The following is a 19,492-nucleotide window of genomic DNA, read 5'->3' on the forward strand; positions in this document are numbered from 1 at the left end:
TTGTAATTTTACTTCTTGAGGTCACATTGGATTCAATGTGGTGTCCTAATGTGCAGGATTAGATAGTGCATCTATTAAAAAAAAAAAAATTACCCCAATATTGTTCAGTGTTGCAATTGTGATTATTTGCCAAGTGTAAGGATACTTTATTGGCGCAGTATAGTTGCTCATCAGTAACACAAGCATCAACGAAGGCTATTAGAATATCGTTGGAAAATACTGGCCTGTCGGGAATGACGTCATATCCCAAAATAACAAAACTTGGAGTCCGTAATGCAATGTGCATGATATGGGGTAACGGTCTACAACACACACTTACATTAAAATGCCCTCTTAAAGTAACATCATAATGTATTTCTAATTATAGATTGTGATAGTACCAACAGTTACATTTGATGACACAGCGTCAGATACAGACAGTACCGAAAAGAACAGTCCAGTAATACTTGCCAAAACGAAGACAGACGGGGAGAACACCGTGCTTCTTTCAAAATAGACACTTTATTTATGTGACGGTGATTTATTGACCACTAAACTGCACCCATCGAAGTTCAACTCCGTCAATTCACCCAATAAAAATACGATATTTCTTTCTTTCTTTGAGTCTTTCTTTCATTATCTTTCTTTCTTTCTTTCTACTTTCTTTCTTTCTTTCTTTCTTTCTTTCTTTCTTTCTTTCTTTCTTTCTTTCTTTCTTTCTTTCTTTCTTTCTTTCTTTCTTTCTTTCTTTCTTTCTTTCTTTCTTTCTTTCTTTCTTTCTTTCTTTTATTGTTTTTATTGATTTATTTTATTTTATTTATTTATTACGTTGTTCCTGAAAGTAAGAAGAAATCAAATATAATTCATTGTGGAATAATTCTGGTATTTTCACCATATTTAAACTAAACGCGTGAGAGCATTATTGGAATAACGTTAAAAGGTCTGAAACAGACACTACCCCCTCTACTACGAATTACATGACATGAGCTACATGAACTACAAATGAAACGAGGCGCTCTCGCATATAGAGACTATTATCTTTCAGTTTTAACGATATACGATTATTATGATTCCGCTATGATCTCGAGCGCAGTGGCGCAGCCTTGCACTACTTTTGGCTCTTTTGCTATTAGTATACACTATCCAGAGAGGTTGCGCTATTCAGGTATCAGAGTCTTGCACAGAGCCTGAATGATATGGGTCTCTTTAGTTGAAGGTATAGGAGCATGTGCCACTATTTTGGGGGTACATTTTAGTGATTTTGGTATATCAAAGGGTGGCAAGAGAACCCTTAAATGTGCCCAATTATGGCAAATTTGGTTGAAAAAACAGCAACAAGTAGGTTTAGAGAAAGTCATCATGGTACATTCCCGTACACAGCTTGTGCTAGTGGGCTTTTGATTGTTCGTGTATCATGTGTATATTATAATGTGTAATGTCGAAATTTCGATTCTGACATTTTGTTCTTCGGGCAACCTGAGACGAGAAAGTGCGAATTACTATCAAACTTTTACTTGTTCGATATTAAATAATTATTATGTTTTATTACCATGCCATATTTACTCTTCGTTATTCTGGAAAATTCGTTAAGTGAAACGCGCTAAGCATGTGCTATCTTTTTCTAACACGCGTAAGCATGTGCTATCTTTTTCTAACACGCGCTAAGCATGTAATATCTTTTTCTAACACGCGCTAAGCATGTGATATCTTTTTCTAACACGCGCTAAGCATGTGATATTTTTTTCTATCTACATGTTAAATATGGCGTAATAGTTTATGATTAATTGTTCTGTAAGGTTTTCAAAACAGTTATTTGCGATTTGCGTTGTTCCTGTTGCTGATACAGAGCCATATACTTCAATATTAGCTCGAGCCCAACTCTACATGATTATGGTTTTGATTCGATTCAGTTTTGACATCTTCTTTGGTTGCAACCTTTTCCATTCCTATACAAAAGAAATTAATTAAAAGTACATTATTTAACAGCTTCCAACGAGCCAAGTAATGGTCAGAATTTGTTCGGCATTACAGGGTCCCTTCCGCACCTCAATCACGCACCTTTTGGGTTATGACTGCCCAATTGGGTGGATTAAAAATCGATGTTATATTGTATTTGTGTTGTAAACTTTCATCATTATTTTGTCTACGTGCAATACGGGTGATGAAATGCAGTTTAAAATCCCCGCCAAAGCCGCTTTATTTCACATTCCAGGTGGGGTAGACCCAGCGGGTAAAGGGGGTCTTTCGGAGCGGTCAAAATCAAGGGTCATTCTTAGATTTCTGGTTGGAAATTTCCTGAAAAATGTGAGGAATGAGCAATTCAGGGGTCTTTTAGAGCTAAAATTATCAAAATCACGGGTATTTTCAGAGCTCAGTTTTGATAAAATTCAGGGGTCTTTGGGAGCTGCGCTGTTCAAAAACAGGGGTCTTTCCGTGGAGTATACCCGTATGGTCATCTGTGTTAAGTGCCCCCTACCCCCATCGGGGCCACTGTGCTTTTGTTCTTTGTTTAAATAAGAAACGATAATAATATATGCAAAATGTTATTGTTAAGCTGAATTTATACTCGTTCGTTGAGCGATTGCGATGTCAAACCACTTTTGGAAAGCGATGGGCAATCGACGAATTTGGCGATCACTCTTTGCTTTAACATTTATCATGTTTATACTAATCAAGAATTAAAATATTCAAAAAGTCCACACAATACGTTTTTGGAACATCCATTGCTGTCAATAATTATTGCGTTTAATTAATTTATCTCCGAAAGGTAATGATTGAGGAAGGAAAATTAATTAGCAAAATAATCGATCCAGCTGGAGGAAATGATTTGTTGATGCAATCACGTGTCAAGCACATCGCCCAGGAGTTGAGATTTCTTCAACTCATAAAAGCGACGACATTTTTGCCTCAGCAATTTCTATTGATTGATCGGCTTGACGTTCTGAAAACGGAAATAAAAACTGAGCATGTATGAGAATCGCTTTTCTGGAAAAACGATCGAGTATAAATTCAGCTTTAAGCTTCATACAATTTATTACATCTCCAGGGGCCATCGCCGATGGCATCGGTGCCTTTAACCGGGCACCAATACAGCAATAGGGACGTCTTTTTATCACTGATTAGAGATGCAATAAAATGGTAAAACTCCTGTTGTGAAGAAGTCATCTCCGTAATGTACACGTGCGTGTTATAGCCTAACACTATGACCTACAATGGCCTTATCCCAATGGTATAGTTCAATAACCTCAATAAAATGAGCATGTTGTTGATCCTAGTGTAAGTGCATCGATCCACACTCCGGTACAAAACACCATTCACAAACCTTACACACATACCGCATAAAGTTCTAAACACACATCAACCTACCATATGTTTCAGCTATAGGAGGTTCTTCGGGAGAATGATGTAATTCGATGAAAGAGATGTAGGTGATAGCACCAGCTATGGCGCCTATGATTGGCCCTACAATTGGTATTATCCACCAATGTATGCCATTATATCTGTAGTATAATAGAGAAGTAAGAGCATTACTGCATTGCTTCTTTTGTGCTCTTCGTGCTAGCCATGCGCTTCAATGGAAAAAGTTCAAGTTTTGAAATATTTTCTCAAAATATCAAGAGCTATCTTAAGAACTACTAAATCAACACTAGGCTTGTTTGTATTCATTTTAATGCATGTTCCATGCTGATTCTAAATATGGTCATGAAAATTTACATTTTTGGAATTTTTGAATATTTTGACATTTGTTTTAACTTGTCGTCTGCAGTCGACACCCGCGTGAAGAGAGTTAATTGAACACAAGGCGCAAATGGGATATTATACATTGACCATGTTGACAAGGATAGTGTCTCTCAATGAGTTCTACCGCGGTTGCCCTAATCTCCACAAAGCGCAAGGGGCTCTGCCGCGGGACTGCCCAAAGAGCCACCTTCGCTCTGATCCGTACAAAGGATTCTGCTGTGGGATTGCCCGTCGCTCTGATCCGTACAAGGTGTTCTGCCGCGGAACTGTCCGAAAAGCCATTTTTGCCCTGATTCGTACCAAGGGTTCTGCTGCGGGACTGCCCCTCGCCCTGATCCGTACAAAAGGTTAAGGTTCTGCCACGGAACTGCCCGAAGAGCCACCTTCGCCCTGATCCGTACAGATCGTTCTGCTACGGAACTGCCCCTCGCCCTGATCCGTGCCGCGGGACTGCCCTGAGAGAGAGCCACCTTCGCCCTGATTCGTACAAAGGGTTCTGCTGCGGGACTGCCCCTCACCCTGATCCGTACAAGGGGTTCTGCTGCGGGATTCCCCAAAGAGCCACATTCGCCCTGATTCGTAAAAAGGGTTCTGCTGTGGGACTGCCCCTCGCCCTGATCCTTACAAGGGGTTCTGCCGTGGGACTGTCATGAGAGCCACATTCGCCTTGATCCGAACAAAGTGTGTATCGTAGTGCTGCGGGACTGGCCTGAGAGCCACCTTCTCCCTGTCCGCACAAGCGGTTCAGCCATGATAGCTACCTTCGCTCTGTTCCGCACACGGGACTACCGTTATATATCATCTGATCATGGATGATACGTTAATAGGAGGTAGTTCGACAAAATGACATTGTTACCGTGTCGGATAGTCTAGGCTGTCTAGGTCATCTCAAGCCCGTGACAGATGCTGTTTTCTCTAGCTTGCAGCTTATAAACTGGAGACGTTAAAATATCGCAGAGTAAAGTAATTCCATTGTAATACCCATTCAAACTCGCGGTATGCTACTGTGATACGGGTGAGATGGCCGATTGAGGCGTTGCTCTGCCGGCCAGAAGAATACGTTCGGCGAGGGTTCGAGCCTTGGGATTCATATGGAAAGGTTTCTATACAAATACGATTCTCTTGTAAACCATCATGCGCACAGTTTCCACCTCGATACACCTGAGCACACATTTTGCTCCAAGAGCTTCTAAGCAGAGAACAACAAGCAGTGAATGTCTCCACCACAATCTTTGATTACACTACACGGTTGTGTGCATAGCAATGTGAGAGCCGTGGAGCTTCTAGCTGAAAAATGGGCCTCTTTGATCGGTTTTTGTCGAAACCTCAAGTGTTCCCTTCATCCAATCAGAATTTTTATATCAAACGAAAGCTAACACTTCCCCCTAAAAACACTTTTAGTCACTAGGTCAACAGATAACGCAATTCAATGTTATAGCAAATTTTTTGACTAAAATGTAGGTTTTAAAAGTCAAAACCTCAAGTGTTCCTTACAATATTTGTCAAAATTTATGTCATTAAATGAAAAAGCACACTTATATTGTCCATACACTAGAGTCACAAGAATGAACTATGACTTTGCTAAAAGAGTGCTTACAAATTGATATGGTCTTAGGCATGATAATTCTCTTTCTCTCCCAAAATGTTCCCAAAGGTCGGAAATCCTGCAACTGCGTTCAGTCACACCACATAATGTAATTGTAAAATTTCTTCTCACCCCATACACTGTTTAGCGTGTGCATGTATAGGCACTGTATGTGCGACGTCCGTGGTTAGGAAGTCACGTAAAGCCGTTGGTCCCGTGTACAGGACGAGTCGACCATGTGCACGTGCTATTCGAAAACCGTCCCCGGTTCTGATACCTGTACTCAACTCTCTAGGTTCAAGAGGACAAAAGATGGGCGCGATACAACTGTGCAAAGTTGTCTATACCCATAAAATCCTGTAGGATGTAGAATACGGACACGCAATGTCTGGAGGAATGATTCAAGCGTATTGTGCACCGATGACATCATACGTCTTCGTCTAGGGAGGACTTTACTAAACTTGGCATAAACCATGGACTGTAGAAATAATAATTCTTAATTAATTAATCATATATCTACAGTCCATGCGTAAACTTACACCCAAATCTCAGGTCCGTATCCAGCTACAGCCGTGAATACTCTTGGTCCAAAGTCTCTTGCTGGATTGATGGCATAGCCACAGTTATAGCCAAAACTCATACCAATTGCGGCAACTACGAGACCAATGATAAACGGCTCCATACCTTTTGGAGGACTACTGTTACGCTTATCGATAATGGCCATGATACAAAGCAGAAGTAGGAATGTGCCGAATATCTGTTGAGAAAGAATGTTGAAAATAAATGTTTTTTTAAATTTATGAACTCTGAGGCAACTATAAATGTTGTTGCCGAATGAGTTAAATCAGTTCGGGGGCACTGCTAATTCAAAGACGTCTCTGATATCAAAGACTCTTCAGTGCCGAGTCACCTGACAGTATCATAATTGAAAGACGTCTCATAAATCACATACTCCCTAGTCTCAAAACCCAGCCGCAAACGATATTGTGAACGTGAACTGGAGCAACGGGAATATTTTTGCGAGTAGGCCTAATCAGCATGATCAGGGTTGTAGCTAGCCCAAGTGCCTGCTAGCTCCTGCTAATTTTACTATCCAATTTATGAATTAAATCGCGGGCTCGGGATACACTCTTTCTAGTGAACGTGGGAAATCGGAGAATGCTAAAAAATGTTGCTCTTTTTCATAATTGAGCTTAAATGCTGCAGAATAACTTTGCTCCCTCGACGACATTTTGCAGACTTTCAATTCTCCGGACACATCAAAACTGTTTATTGGTTATTTTCGGAGCATATATTTTTTTACAGATTTCCAACTGAGTCGCGAATTTTAGTTTTAGGCCTATATGAACACTCGTGCTCAATAATTCCTCCAATTCAGCCTAAGTTTAGGCTTTTCTGTTTTGCTTGAGGGGGATGTGCTATAATATGTATTTTAGAATGGATTTCCAGTGGATGCGACTTCCGTGTCACAAATTTCAAGCATGAACATAATTATGCCCAATGACTCAGAACGTACTCTTCCTCGTTTCTTCTTGTTTTCTTCCTTGTTTTCTTTCCACTTTTCCCCTTTCGTTTGCCTAAAATCCCCGGATATTGAAATGAGCCTGGGTGGCTGTGGCAAATCAAAATTTTCAACCCAGTTTTGCTAATATTTTGTCCTGATTTTTGTAACATTTTCGTCCCGGTATTGGCAATTATTTTATATATGTTTTCAGTTCTCGGTATATTTCTTTCAATTTTTGGAAAATCAGACCGAAAAAGTAGACATTTTCCTTTTCCCTCCCTTTTCCGCCCTTCAATTTTTAGGGGGCACTATACTGCCCCACTGGCTATGTCCAGGCCCGTACGCAGAGTGGGGCCGTGCGGTGGGGCAGAAGTCCTCAAAAAAATCCTAATTTGCGACCGTAGTGAGCAAAAAATATGTTTTTTTTATGCTTTTTTAGTCAAGAAAAGGTCCAAAGTTTGTGAAGAAGGTCCACTTTTTACAAAATCGCCCCCTGGAAAAAAAGAACCACTTTTTCAAAATCAGCACCCCCTAAAAAAACGGGCCTGGCTATGCCACTGCTCTGTCACTCCCCTTCCTCTCCCTCCCTCTCCCTTCTCTCTTTCTGTCTCTGTCTCCCTCATTTTTTTAAGACCCGGGGCTGCAGGCCCCAAAGCCCCACTCCATGGGCAGTGGGCACGCGCCTGGTTTACCGTAATTTGTTGATCTATTTTGAGCCACCTAATCATAACATAACCCTACCACTATCAATAAAACACAAGTGTCCACATTTCTCCGAATTCGTCCCATGCACGTGTGCAAGAGTCAGGCCACGAGGTTAGGCCTGAACGTTTCCGTAGGGGCCTACCATTTTTCAAGTCATTTTTGAATATATTTTTGAAAAGTTGCCGCAACAATGCGTGCCAAAAATCGCATAATTCGCCATAATTCCTCCAATTCAGCCTAAGTTTAGGCTTTTCTGTTTTGCTTGAGGGGGATGTGCTATAATATGTATTTTAGAATGGATTTCCAGTGGATGCGACTTCCGTGTCACAAATTTCAAGCATGAACATAACTATGCCCAATGACTCAGAACGTACTCTTCCTCGTTTCTTCTTGTTTTCTTCCTTGTTTTCTTTCCACTTTTCCCCTTTCGTTTGCCTAAAAAATCCCCGGATATTGAAATTAGCCTGGGTGGCTGTGGCAAATCAAAATTTTCAACCCAGTTTTGCTAATATTTTGTCCTGATTTTTGTAACATTTTCGTCCCGGTATTGGCAATTATTTTATATATGTTTTCAGTTCTCGGATATTTCTTTCAATTTTGGAAAATCAGACCGAAAAAGTAGACATTTTCCTTTTCCCTCCCTTTTCCGCCCTTCAATTTTTAGGGGGCACTATACTGCCCCACTGGCTATGTCCAGGCCCGTACGCAGAGTGGGGCCGTGCGGTGGGGCAGAAGTCCTCAAAAAAATCCTAATTTGCGACGGTCCCGTAGTGAGCAAAAAAATATGTTTTTTTTATGCTTTTTTAGTCAAGAAAAGGTCCAAAGTTTGTGAAGAAGGTCCACTTTTTACAAAATCGCCCCCTGGAAAAAAAAAGAACCACTTTTTCAAAATCAGCACCCCTAAAAAACGGGCCTGGCTATGCCACTGCTCTGTCACTCCCCTTCCTCCCTCCCTCTCCCTTCTCTCTTTCTGTCTCTGTCTCCCTCATTTTTTTTTTACCCGTGGCTGCAGGCCCCAAAGCCCCACTCCATGGGCAGTGGGCACGCGCCTGGTTTACCGTAATTTGTTGATCTATTTTGAGCCACCTCATCGGCTGCCCATCGAGTTCGATGAAGGCTCAGTTGTCGAAGTTGATGGGTGTCTCTTTCTCCATCCTTCAAGGTACTTCTCCTTTCGCTTCCGCTCCACTGTTTTCCCAGCATCGTGGATCTTCTTCCTCCAATTGACCCGGTCACTAGCTTTCATCTCCCATGTATCAACATCCATGTCAGCTGTCTTCAGATGACGCTTCACAACATCTCTATACCGAAGTTTCTGTCCACCACGTTTTCTCTTTCCTTCTGTGAGTTCAGCATACATCACAGCTTTTGGTAGTCTTTCATCAGGCATCCTCACGACATGACCGGCCCAGCGCAGTTGGCTTTTCACTAGGATGGCTTCTACGCTCTCCATTTCGGCTCTCTGAAGCACCTCTCCATTAGGGACTCGGTCCTGCCATGTTATTCCCATGATACATCTTAGGTGGCGAAGTTGAATGGAAGTTAACTTCTTGATGTGTCTCCGATAGAGTGTGTAGGTCTCAGTAGAATACAGCAGGCAGGGTAGGACAAACACGCGATACAGTTTACATTTGGTCGCAAGTCTTATACCACGCTGGGACCAAACTCTTTTTTCCAGAGATCCAAAGGCACTGGTGGCACTCTGAATTCGTCTTGTGATCTCCAGATCGACGGAATTGTCCATGGAAATCACACTCCCCAGGTAGGTGAAATTGGTGACCGATTTGACAGGTTCCCCATGTATGTAGAGATCAGGATCTTGGTGCTGAGTTCCAGGAGCAGGTTGGTAAATGACCTCAGTTTTACTGATGTTGATTGTAAGGCCAAATGCAACTGATGCAGTCACAAAACAGTCCAACATGTTCTGCAGGTCTTCAATGGATTGAGCTACCAGGGCGGTGTCATCAGCATATAGAAGCTCTTGCACACAGACTTCTTGACATCGGGTCTTGGCACGTAGACGGGCTAGATTGAAGAGTTTGCCATCTGTCCTAGAACGGAGGAAAACTCCATGCTGACCATCTGATAGGTTGTCAGATGACATTTCCAAAACAGCTGCCAGGTAGAGACCAAACAAGGTTGGTGCCAACACACATCCCTGCTTAACACCATGACAAACCGGGAAGGACTCAGTTGTATCACCATCAACTAGAACAGTTGAACATCATGGAATTCACGAATGATCTTGACAAAGATGTCTGGACAGCCATAATGCTCCAGTAGTTTCCAAAGTAATTCTCTATCGATGGTGTCAAATGCTTTGGTGAAGTCGATGAAGACCATGTAAAGTGGTCTTTGCTGTTCTATTGATTTCTCCTGAAGCTGGCGCAGGGTGAAGATTGGATCAGTTGTGGATCGACTGGCTCTGAACCCACATTGGCTTTCAGGTAGTATCTTACTGGCAACTTGTTGTAATCTGGCTAGGAGAATCTTTGCAAGAACTTTACCAGCAGTTGAGAGCAGGGATATCCTCGATAGTTACCACACTGAGTGCGGTCACCCTTCTTAAAAATGGTGATAATCATTGCATCCTTAAATTCTTGGGGCAGTTCAGCTGCACCCCAGCAGTTTTGGAAAAAACTGCACAGAGCTTGATGATGCAAGGCCCGCCAAACTTGTACACCTCAGAGGGAATTCCGTCCATTCCATGAGCTTTACCATTCTTCATAGACTTGACAGCATCTTCAATTTCTTGCATGGTTGGCGATTTATTTTGAGCCACCTAATCATAACATAACCCTACCACTATCAATAAAACACAAGTGTCCATATTTCTCCGAATTCGTCCCATGCACGTGTGCAAGAGTCAGGCCACGAGGTTAGGCCTGAACGTTTCCGTAGGGGCCTACCATTTTTCAAGTCATTTTTGAATATATTTTTGAAAAGTTGCCGCAACAATGCGTGCCAAAAATCGCTCCCCTCCCCCCTCGTTGACTGGTCAAAAATTCATTGTTCCCTCCTTTATTTGCCTTGGGATTTTTTGTTACTTCAAAACGTTGGATATGGCTCGATTTTGCCAATCTAAGTGTTTTCTGGGACCATTTATCAGAATTTGCACAGATAGATATGATGTTTGCACAGGCAGATATTTGCTTAACATAGGAAAGCATATTCCGATACAGTCACCTTCTTTCCGATGTGCTGCATTTAGTGCCAAACTGTAAAAAAAGCACGACGTATGTGATATCACAGACCCCCGTATGTGAAATCACTGACCCGTCTTTGATATCAGAGACGTCTTTGAATTAGCAGTGCCCTCGAACTGAAATGTGTCATCTAGGAATATGTCGACAACTGAAGGTTCTTACTGGTACGGGTTAGGGTTTTGCTTAATCCTAAATAACTTGCCTTCCCAAGAACAAGTACAGGAATCATTAATGTTGGGCTTGTCTTTTGTCGGATTTACTTCTTTGGTGCCCATCATTATTTGATATAATATGGGTGTCAAGTTGAATTCTTAATCAAACTTGGCAGTTCTTCTCTATTTTCCAGTTACCATGTTACTCATTTGCTTCTCCTCATTGTTTTATTCGCCAAGCTTCTCCCCTACTTTTCTTTTCGCCCGTTTCTTACCCGTCTTCTCGTTTCTTTCTTCTTGTATGTATCCTTCTTCTCATGGTTTTGTTAGTTCTTCTTCTCTTTTATGTGCTTCTCCAGTTCTTTTTCATTCATAGCCATTACTCACTAGTAGAGTGTTGAGCCCACATTGTATAACTGAAGACCGAATTAAAACGACTAGTTTGCATATCGTCCTGTCAACCAGACAAAACATGTCGTACTGTGCAGGTCAGCAACCAATCATGCCGCGCTTTTGCCCTGGCGCCGGGACGCAAAGTATACGGTATATAGTCTCATAGTTTCCAGCACTTATAGGAATATTGTAAAGTGTCTATGTGTTTGGTTTCACATCATACTAGGCGAATTGTATCCGTGACCCAGAACGCTCAGCAGCGGAATATGAGATCATGCCGATCGGAGGTATGATTACAGTGCAGAATGTTGATTGGGATCAGACCCTTTTTCAGGATATTCTTGTTCACAAATGAACAATAGAAATGCAAAAAGATGCAATCTCGACCAATCAGATTACGAGATGGCATGGGGATTTTTTACAAAACCTGGTGCGCAAGAGAAACCTCACTTACTCTCTCACTTGCCAGACAGGCACGCAACATGGGGGTGCAGCACAGAGGATTTGTTTGCCCTGGTTGTTTATCATCTTAGTTTCTCTGGAATTATCGTATACATCATTTTAATATTTTGTGACGTGTCATGTCAAAAGGAGACACTTTGGGGCAGGATCATAAATTGAGAAATAGCCAAAAAATCTGCCCTGAGTGATTTTTTTACAATTTGGGTTTCTTGCGAATTTGTGATGTTATTAGTGGCATCTTGTATTTTTGACTGGAGACATTTTTGAAGGTAATTCCTACTTTCAACAATGTCAATAATATTTTTAAAGGCCGATATCTCAATTTTCAATTTTATAATACCATAACTAACGAACTCAATATTTTTCCATTAGGAATGTCCGATTTCATTGGTGAAAACGGCGTTGTGGAGCAAAATATCTCTTTATTTATGATATGTACAAACCTCAAAATTGATATCCTGCCAAAAACCTGCCCAAAAGAAATAAATCACTACCAATATATATCTCCATAGTCGGTATTTTAATTATATCAGTGGCCTACCGATTCACCACGTTACAAGGAAGTTATAATTTGGCTACTCTTTTTGAAATCTAAATTATTACCTGATCACCGAGTCCACTCCAAATCGATAAGAAGTCTTGTGGATATGTTGCGAAGATACCGGCTGTTGCATTTTCTCCTACCACCTGCCGGTGACCCCCGTCAAATGCGTCGATTGCTTCTGCAGATGAAAACCACCAAAATAATTAATCACCAAATTCCTATATATATCTTGCGCAACCACCGTGCGCACCCCAACCCACACATGCGCACACCCCTACGCCCCCAGTGGCGTAGCCAGGGTGCAGAGTGTCATGATGATTTTTCAGGGGAAAATTGGGACCGCAAAGAGTAAAGTGTCCTTAAAAAGAGTGGAATTGGGACAAGAAATGACAAATGAGAGGAAAATTTGGGTTTGCCAATCATATCAAAATCCTATATGGCTACGCTACTGACACTCCCTGACCTAACAAACCTGTGTCACAACTAAGTTACTCGTGTTCGTGCTAGGATAATAACGGCAAACCATTGAGGTCATTTCCTGATTACGCGTTGAGTTGTTACAAAAGTCTCACTGGAGTGGATGTTTTGACACTGTCGCGTGGCCAAAACAAGCATTAGCAACGCGTTGTGGAACATCACAACGAAACAATCTCTGTTTTCAGCCCACTTGTACCGAATAGTTTGCAATACCTACCATAGTATACACCAAAGACACTGGCAGCAGCAAGAAAAGCACCAAGCATTTGAGCACACACGAATAGCGGAACTTTAACCCAAGGAAAACGACCAATCGTTGCGAAGGCAGCAGTTACTGCTGGGTTTATATGGGCACCTGAAATATTCAATCATAAACCGAAAGAAGAATATAATGGGGTTTCAAAATTGTATTAAAAATCTTGTGGAACAAATGAGTTACCGTTAAATCGTACAGCGGAAGTAATGACTATGCACGGTTGTTTGATGGCATGTAAAACTATGTCATTTTTAAGAAAAGTTGAACAATGATGGTGGTATTTATCTTAAATCTTGTTTGCATATTTACAAGGGATAGACACTTGTATAATAGTATTAGAACATCAGCAAAAAGACTAACAAATGACAAGGGAATTTTCAAACAAACTTATCACGAAATATACGGTATAACTCATATTATTCCACTCAGTACGCTACTGACCAGCTTCTTTTGTTATCCATAGTCGCGCTTAAAGTCGATCGATACATGTTGAAATCAGTCGATCGATACATGTTGAAATCAGCATAATCATGCAGAGATACACCTTTTTGCTATTCAATTCAAATATGAAGCATTTTTTTTCTTCGCCCGCGAGCCTTTTCCGGAATAATTTTTTTTTGCGTTTGAAACTAATATAATTTAGTTCGCCAAAGAAATATATTTCCCACATCTGTAAGGCACATTGTGTGGGTCTGTATATTAGAGTTTTGTTAGAATATCCCTTTTGATTTCACCTTTTTCTCTTGCGACTGCCAAAATGTCCAACCAGTACTTCATTTCTAATGAAAGTAATATAACCAGCAGAAATAAGCGATATTTCTATTGTGGCTTGCAAAAAGGGAGCACGGTGGCCGAGCGGAACGGGCTACGACTCATAATCGGAAGGTTGCGGGTTCGAGCCCCGGCGACGCCATCGTGTTGTGCCCTTGAGTAAGGCACTTTATCTCGATTACTCCTCTCCACCCAGGTGTGAAATGGGAGCTGTTATGAATACTGTCCATTGAGCGCCGCCCAAAGGTATGAGTATGCCTTGGGCCTTGTATGGCAGCTGACATATTCTAACGATGGCGGAATAAATGTAAAGCGCTTTGGTACATGTTCACATGTGAAAGGCGCTATAAAAATACCAACATTTAAAATCATCCATCCATGGGTACATTGGTGAGTTGATTTTGACAAAATTGATAGTCGCAATGGAAAAATGTTGCAATTCAAAACCGAATTCCTGACAACACTATGACATTATAGCCTGATATTGAGAGTGAGTCACTCAAATTTGGAAATGAAAAAGTACGTAGGACAGAATGCCTCGCCTTAAAGCTCTTTTAAAACATCGATGTCCATATTGAATACCCTATAATATAACTTTTGTAAATGATTGACCTGCAAACCAAAAACCCTACTGAACCCATGATTATATACATTTGAATAGGATCGAAATAATTGTTGCCTCTTGTTGTTCTTGTACATTTGTTAATTTACCTGTAACTCCTCCACAGCAATACACCCCAAGAGCGACAGCTATGCCCCAGCACCAATTGATTGTGATAAATCCTCCTTTGGCTTCTCTGCTAAGAACCACCTGGGCAACAGAACCATAGCCAAAACTCTACAAAGAACAAAAGAGTATTTCAACATTGAAAATCACTCCTGATAACCCAATTTATGAATAATTAAAAAAGGGTAGTTAAAGTAGGACTACCCTTAAGGGAAAACATCAAAAGTTCGATGAAGTTCTAGAAACGAAAGTCCTTTCGTTAGGAAGCTGAGCCCTCCCCCGTCCCTCTAACATAAGTGTGAAAATAATGGGGGATGGGTTGTGGAGGGGGTGCGAGAATGAGAATAACACGGCAGTGACGGCACATGGTTTTTGCTATCGGAAGGGAAAGAAGGAGAGAATATGAACAAAGAAGTCAGTTGGTACTCACGGAAATCAAATCGCGCCAAGCATAAGCAAGCGATTCCGTGCGTATAGTGACGTAGGGTGATTGGGTCACGTACGACATCACGTGGGATACATTGCAAGCGCAGTGTTCTTCCTTAGAAAAGGAAGATACAAAAAGGCCTACAATAGAGGCCGTCAGCGTGCACGCGTGATGTCATATGCCGCCATCTTGTGGGTACACGCTGTGATGGTCGTTCGATCTCTATGCGTGAACAGCAAAATCGCCGCGTTCACGCGCGATAACAGCTGCGTGATAAGCTGCGTACTGCGCGTAGCGTCCGACGCATGAACACACAGATCATTTGTACCCACAAGATGGCGAAAGGCTGACGGCATCTATGGAAGTTTTCCTTTTAGTGGTAAAATTAGATCACAATTTACTGATTGGAAGATGTTCACAACAGATGTAACCCTTGGTTTTCCATTTCTTGTGACCTTCATGGTCACAGAAAACATTGAACTTGTAATGTTGTCATATGGGATTAAGTAAACAATGACCACTGATGTGAATAATGACATTTTGTATTGATTTTTATATGTTTTGACCTACTCCAAATTCACGTAACAAGAAGACTAATCCAATGAGCGCAGAAAACGTTTTCTTCTATGGACACTGAATACAAGGCAATATAACATTGAGTTACTTTCATTTAAATGTACGCTGCACGTCATTATTGGCACCAACAAGTGAGGTGTTGTAATGCGCAGAAATAAATTCGACTACATTTTCCAAATTTGGCATATACTCAACCGTTTAGGAATAATTGCCATTATTTAAAGGGGTGAATTTACTTTTTGGTAGAAGTTTATATGACACACAAAAATAATGTACTTAAGGCCTATATCGTGTTTGTATATGCAAAGGAGCAAAGTCAACTAGGCACCTAGTCAAATTTGACCGTCACCAGGGTGAATGCGCGCGATTTCATGATCCCGTACGTGACACGTCGTTGCCTGGACATAGTTAGATATTAATAAGTGACACTAGTTGAAGTAGCCAAACCTACTCTGTGGACAGAGTGAAAAACGGATACATTTCTTTAAAAGGGCGTATCTTCAAAAGTTATGGGCCGATTGAAAAATTTTTTTTAAAGCTAACGGGTAAAGGCTTCTTTACATACCAACATATACTTGATCAACTTTTCTGAAATAGGAGAAAAAGAGGGCGCAATGAGGGGCCTCCTTTTTGGGACACCCTGTATTAATCGGCAAGTCAAAAAAGGACTATATGTGACACGATCAAGGGAAATGAGTCGCACGTCGCTAATATTGATTTTGAGATATTGGCAAAGAAAGTGTTCAAATTCTTTTGTTTTACATTGTTTTCAGCGATTGATAAATTGACGAAACTTCGTAAAGGAAAGTCACATTAACATGGGGTTTTCAGTTTCTGACAGCTCTAACCCTCTTTAGGAATCTATGTAAAACTCATTTTCGACCAGGGTCGACATGTGACTCATTCCCCTTGATCATGTCACATATAGAATTCAGAAACACGAAAGCGTCAATTCATCTTTGTTTGATTTAACTTAAACTGATTCAGATTAGATGTGATTTATTATTATTATTTATATTGTTTTGGCTATTATGAGCAAGATTTTGTAACGGTTCGGTATGAGCCCAAAGTCCAGAAAGCAGACCATGTGTCACTACTGCCACGCGCCCGCCGTCATCGTACCTCACTTTAGACTAACTTTTTCTCTCTCTTTGAAGAGTCTTTAGTCTGTTTTAAAATTATATTTTACATAGTGTAGCCCCCCGGCATAGGCCTATATGTAAATTAACAAAGATTACATCTAGTCGAAAAGAAGTAATTGCTTCTTGAATTGACAGGTAGACCTACATGGAGTGCAGTGGGGCGGTCATTGCAGACTCGGTTATCTTTACAACTATATATTTTTTAATCAAATGAGATATTAGTCAAATAATGGTCAAATATTGATCAGATAGTGATCAGACAATCGAGGCTCGTGCACACCATTGACACAAAATGCTGACCAAAATTATTTTATTATGTGACCTGCCACAACGAAATGAGTATAAAGTCGCAAGTTGGTGTACAGGGTGTAACAATAAAATTTGTACAATTACATTTTGACTTCTCAGGAAAAAACTAAAAGAGTTATGGCGCAAATGTTATATGCAATACAATCAGTAATATCTTGGCTAGAAGAAGACGTTTAGCTGGTGTCTTTACTAGCTTGGGTTCAAAAGTTACGTGTGATTAATTAAATCGTCCAGAAAACGTGTTGGGCCACTTTTGCCATGTTTGCGCATATCAAGTTTGAACCGCGTAGATATGCTTATCGTGTATTAAACATCAAAGAACGGATACAAAAGAAAGTTACAAGTGGTGTTTCTTCATATGATTAACATGAACTTAATAATAATATGATATTTCTTTAAAATCTATGAATGAAGTCATGAAATTTCTTTTAAATTATCTTATAAATAAAGTAATTTCTCATATCCCTTAGATATCATTGGTAAAACCGAGAACAGTTTTTGCATCTATATGTAGAAAACAATAACATTTTTTTTTAAATTAAGTTCAGCTGGGCTTCTAGCTGTTCTGGGGCGATCACTATTGCCAGCATTTCTGTTAACAAATTCTAGATACTTCTCATAGGTATATGTAATTGTATGCCTTGATGGAGAAATGAGTTTGGAAAATGAGCTATAAAGAATCGCATGGTTTCTGCTTGACTCCTTGTGCTACCGAATGTCACAACTATAAAAATACGCTCTTCCAACGTGAATAGGGGTTGAAGTTGTTGGGCTGCAGCCACGATTTCTAGTAAATGAGGCTGTTATGTCAGTGCTTAGTTGTGACTTTCAAAAAATCAAGGAGATATTCTATTATGTAATCATTTCTACCAGTTCGAATACCCCATTGTTTAAAACTACCTATCATAAGAGCATCGTCCAACTGGTCCATGGTTCAACTCTATTCAGTCACTTTTGTAACACTTAGACAAAAGTGGCCCAAGCGGTTTTAAGACTAGGTTACATAATTCGCCATATCTTCACTTGTATACCATCGATTTTGTTGGCATAAAGTTTATCTGGTGGCTAAAGAAATTATCTTGATAGGCGTATAAATATCAAACCAAAAATTAAGCGGCATACTTGTTTCATTCTATTTTCAAAATTGTACAAATTTTATTGTTACACCCTGTAGTTTCGAGACATCCAGGCCGACTGAGTTGATGGCTTTGTTTGCTGTACACCTGTTCAAGCCAGAAATGTGTCTGTATGTCCTTTGTGATTGGGGCACAATGGTCGACCATTCTCGAAGGAAACAAAGACCACCAACGCAGTAGCCAGGGCGTTTCGAAACTACCCACTTGCGACTTTACGCTTATTTCGTGGTGGCAGGTCACATATATAAGGACAATATCGCCATAAAGACAATTATCCAGAGATTAGAATCTATATTCTGTTGCGCTTAAGGTAGAAAAATTCTAATCAAACTGTTTTATTTTTCTCTTTAAAAAAAATTCTCTTACTTTCATGGATAATATGAAAATATAAAAGGAAAAATACGTATTGACACACATATTGACTGCTTAAACTGTAATACAATGTTGCCTCAGAGATCCAGTTTTGACAAACTAGCCAATTAATTAGGTTATTTCTACCTGCCCCATTGGAACGGTCCAAAAATGGGTCTAGTTGTACAAACCCAATTATCTCAGTGGCGCGTGAACAGATTTTGATGATTTGTGTACCATCTTAAAGAAGAAACGTCATGCTTCTTGAATCTACAAAAATGTTTTGATTTTACTGCGGACATTTTAAGTTACGTCCTTATTCCACAGGGCCTATTTTTTTATTGAGACACCCTGTATAACGGTATATGACGTTTATAATTAAAATAGGGAGGTTAAATCCCACCGTGTAGTCCGTGTTACAAAATAAGGCTCAGTAGTTGAAAAGCAGGAGCGAGTAAAAATGGTGATAATTCGAGAAAGAATTAAAAGGTCATTCTTGATAAGAGACAATTTTGGAAACTTTATAATCAGAAGGAAAAACGACGCGCCGGCTCAGAGGGAAAAATAGGAATTCTGTGTGTAGGGTGTGTTTCAACGTGTTAAAACTAGTTTTTAGTTTTTCCAAATGAAATATAGTTGAATCCTAATCCTTTTGTTAGTTCTAACTAGCAACTAAAGTCAAATTTAAATATTTGGTCATTTTTGGAAGCAAGGAAACTAATGGTGGGCCCCACCAGCACCCCCTCCCTTCTCTTGATGGCCGGTTCTACCCCCCCCCCTTCCCGGGTAAAGTGCTGGCTTAAACATTTTATCATTAAAATGAGCGAATGGTTCTACGATTAGCTTAGGTCGTTTGGGCATAAACGCGTGCGTTTTTTATGACGGATACAAAATCTTAGGGGTGGGGGGTAGTATAAGGGTTAAAGGTGGTCCTATATACTTACAAGCATTACAAAAGTTCCGAGCAATTCAGCTATAAATTCCTTAACGTACGTATTGCGCACTCGACATTTGTCTGCAAGATTATCTCTCCAATTTCTTCGTGCCAT

At 40.4% G+C, this 19,492-nt stretch overlaps 1 protein-coding gene across 1 annotated transcript; it reads right to left on the reverse strand.

Annotated features, from left to right (window-relative positions):
- Positions 1-1,820: 1,820 nt before the first annotated feature.
- On the reverse strand, positions 1,821-19,492 carry LOC140139321 (aquaporin-3-like). The gene is made up of 7 exons (XM_072161100.1): positions 19,388-19,492; positions 14,487-14,613; positions 12,966-13,103; positions 12,331-12,449; positions 5,845-6,062; positions 3,346-3,479; positions 1,821-1,925 (listed from the first exon to the last, which is right to left on the reverse strand). The coding sequence occupies exons 1-7, from the start codon at positions 19,490-19,492 to the stop codon at positions 1,843-1,845; spliced, it is 924 nt and encodes a 307-aa protein (XP_072017201.1). The 3' UTR covers positions 1,821-1,842.

This window comes from Amphiura filiformis, chromosome 18, assembly GCF_039555335.1.
Source record: "Amphiura filiformis chromosome 18, Afil_fr2py, whole genome shotgun sequence".
Lineage (NCBI taxonomy): Eukaryota > Metazoa > Echinodermata > Ophiuroidea > Amphilepidida > Amphiuridae > Amphiura > Amphiura filiformis.

Coding starts and splice junctions, on each gene's coding strand:
- LOC140139321 (XM_072161100.1), bottom strand. CDS start 19,492: ATGGCACGAAGAAATTGGAGAGATAATCTTGCAGACAAATGTCGAGTG. Junction 12,450..12,965: donor TGTCTTTGGTGTATACTATG/GTAGGTATTGCA, acceptor TTTCATCTGCAG/AAGCAATCGACGCATTTGAC. Junction 3,480..5,844: donor TACGGACCTGAGATTTGGGT/GTAAGTTTACGC, acceptor ATTATACTACAG/ATATAATGGCATACATTGGT.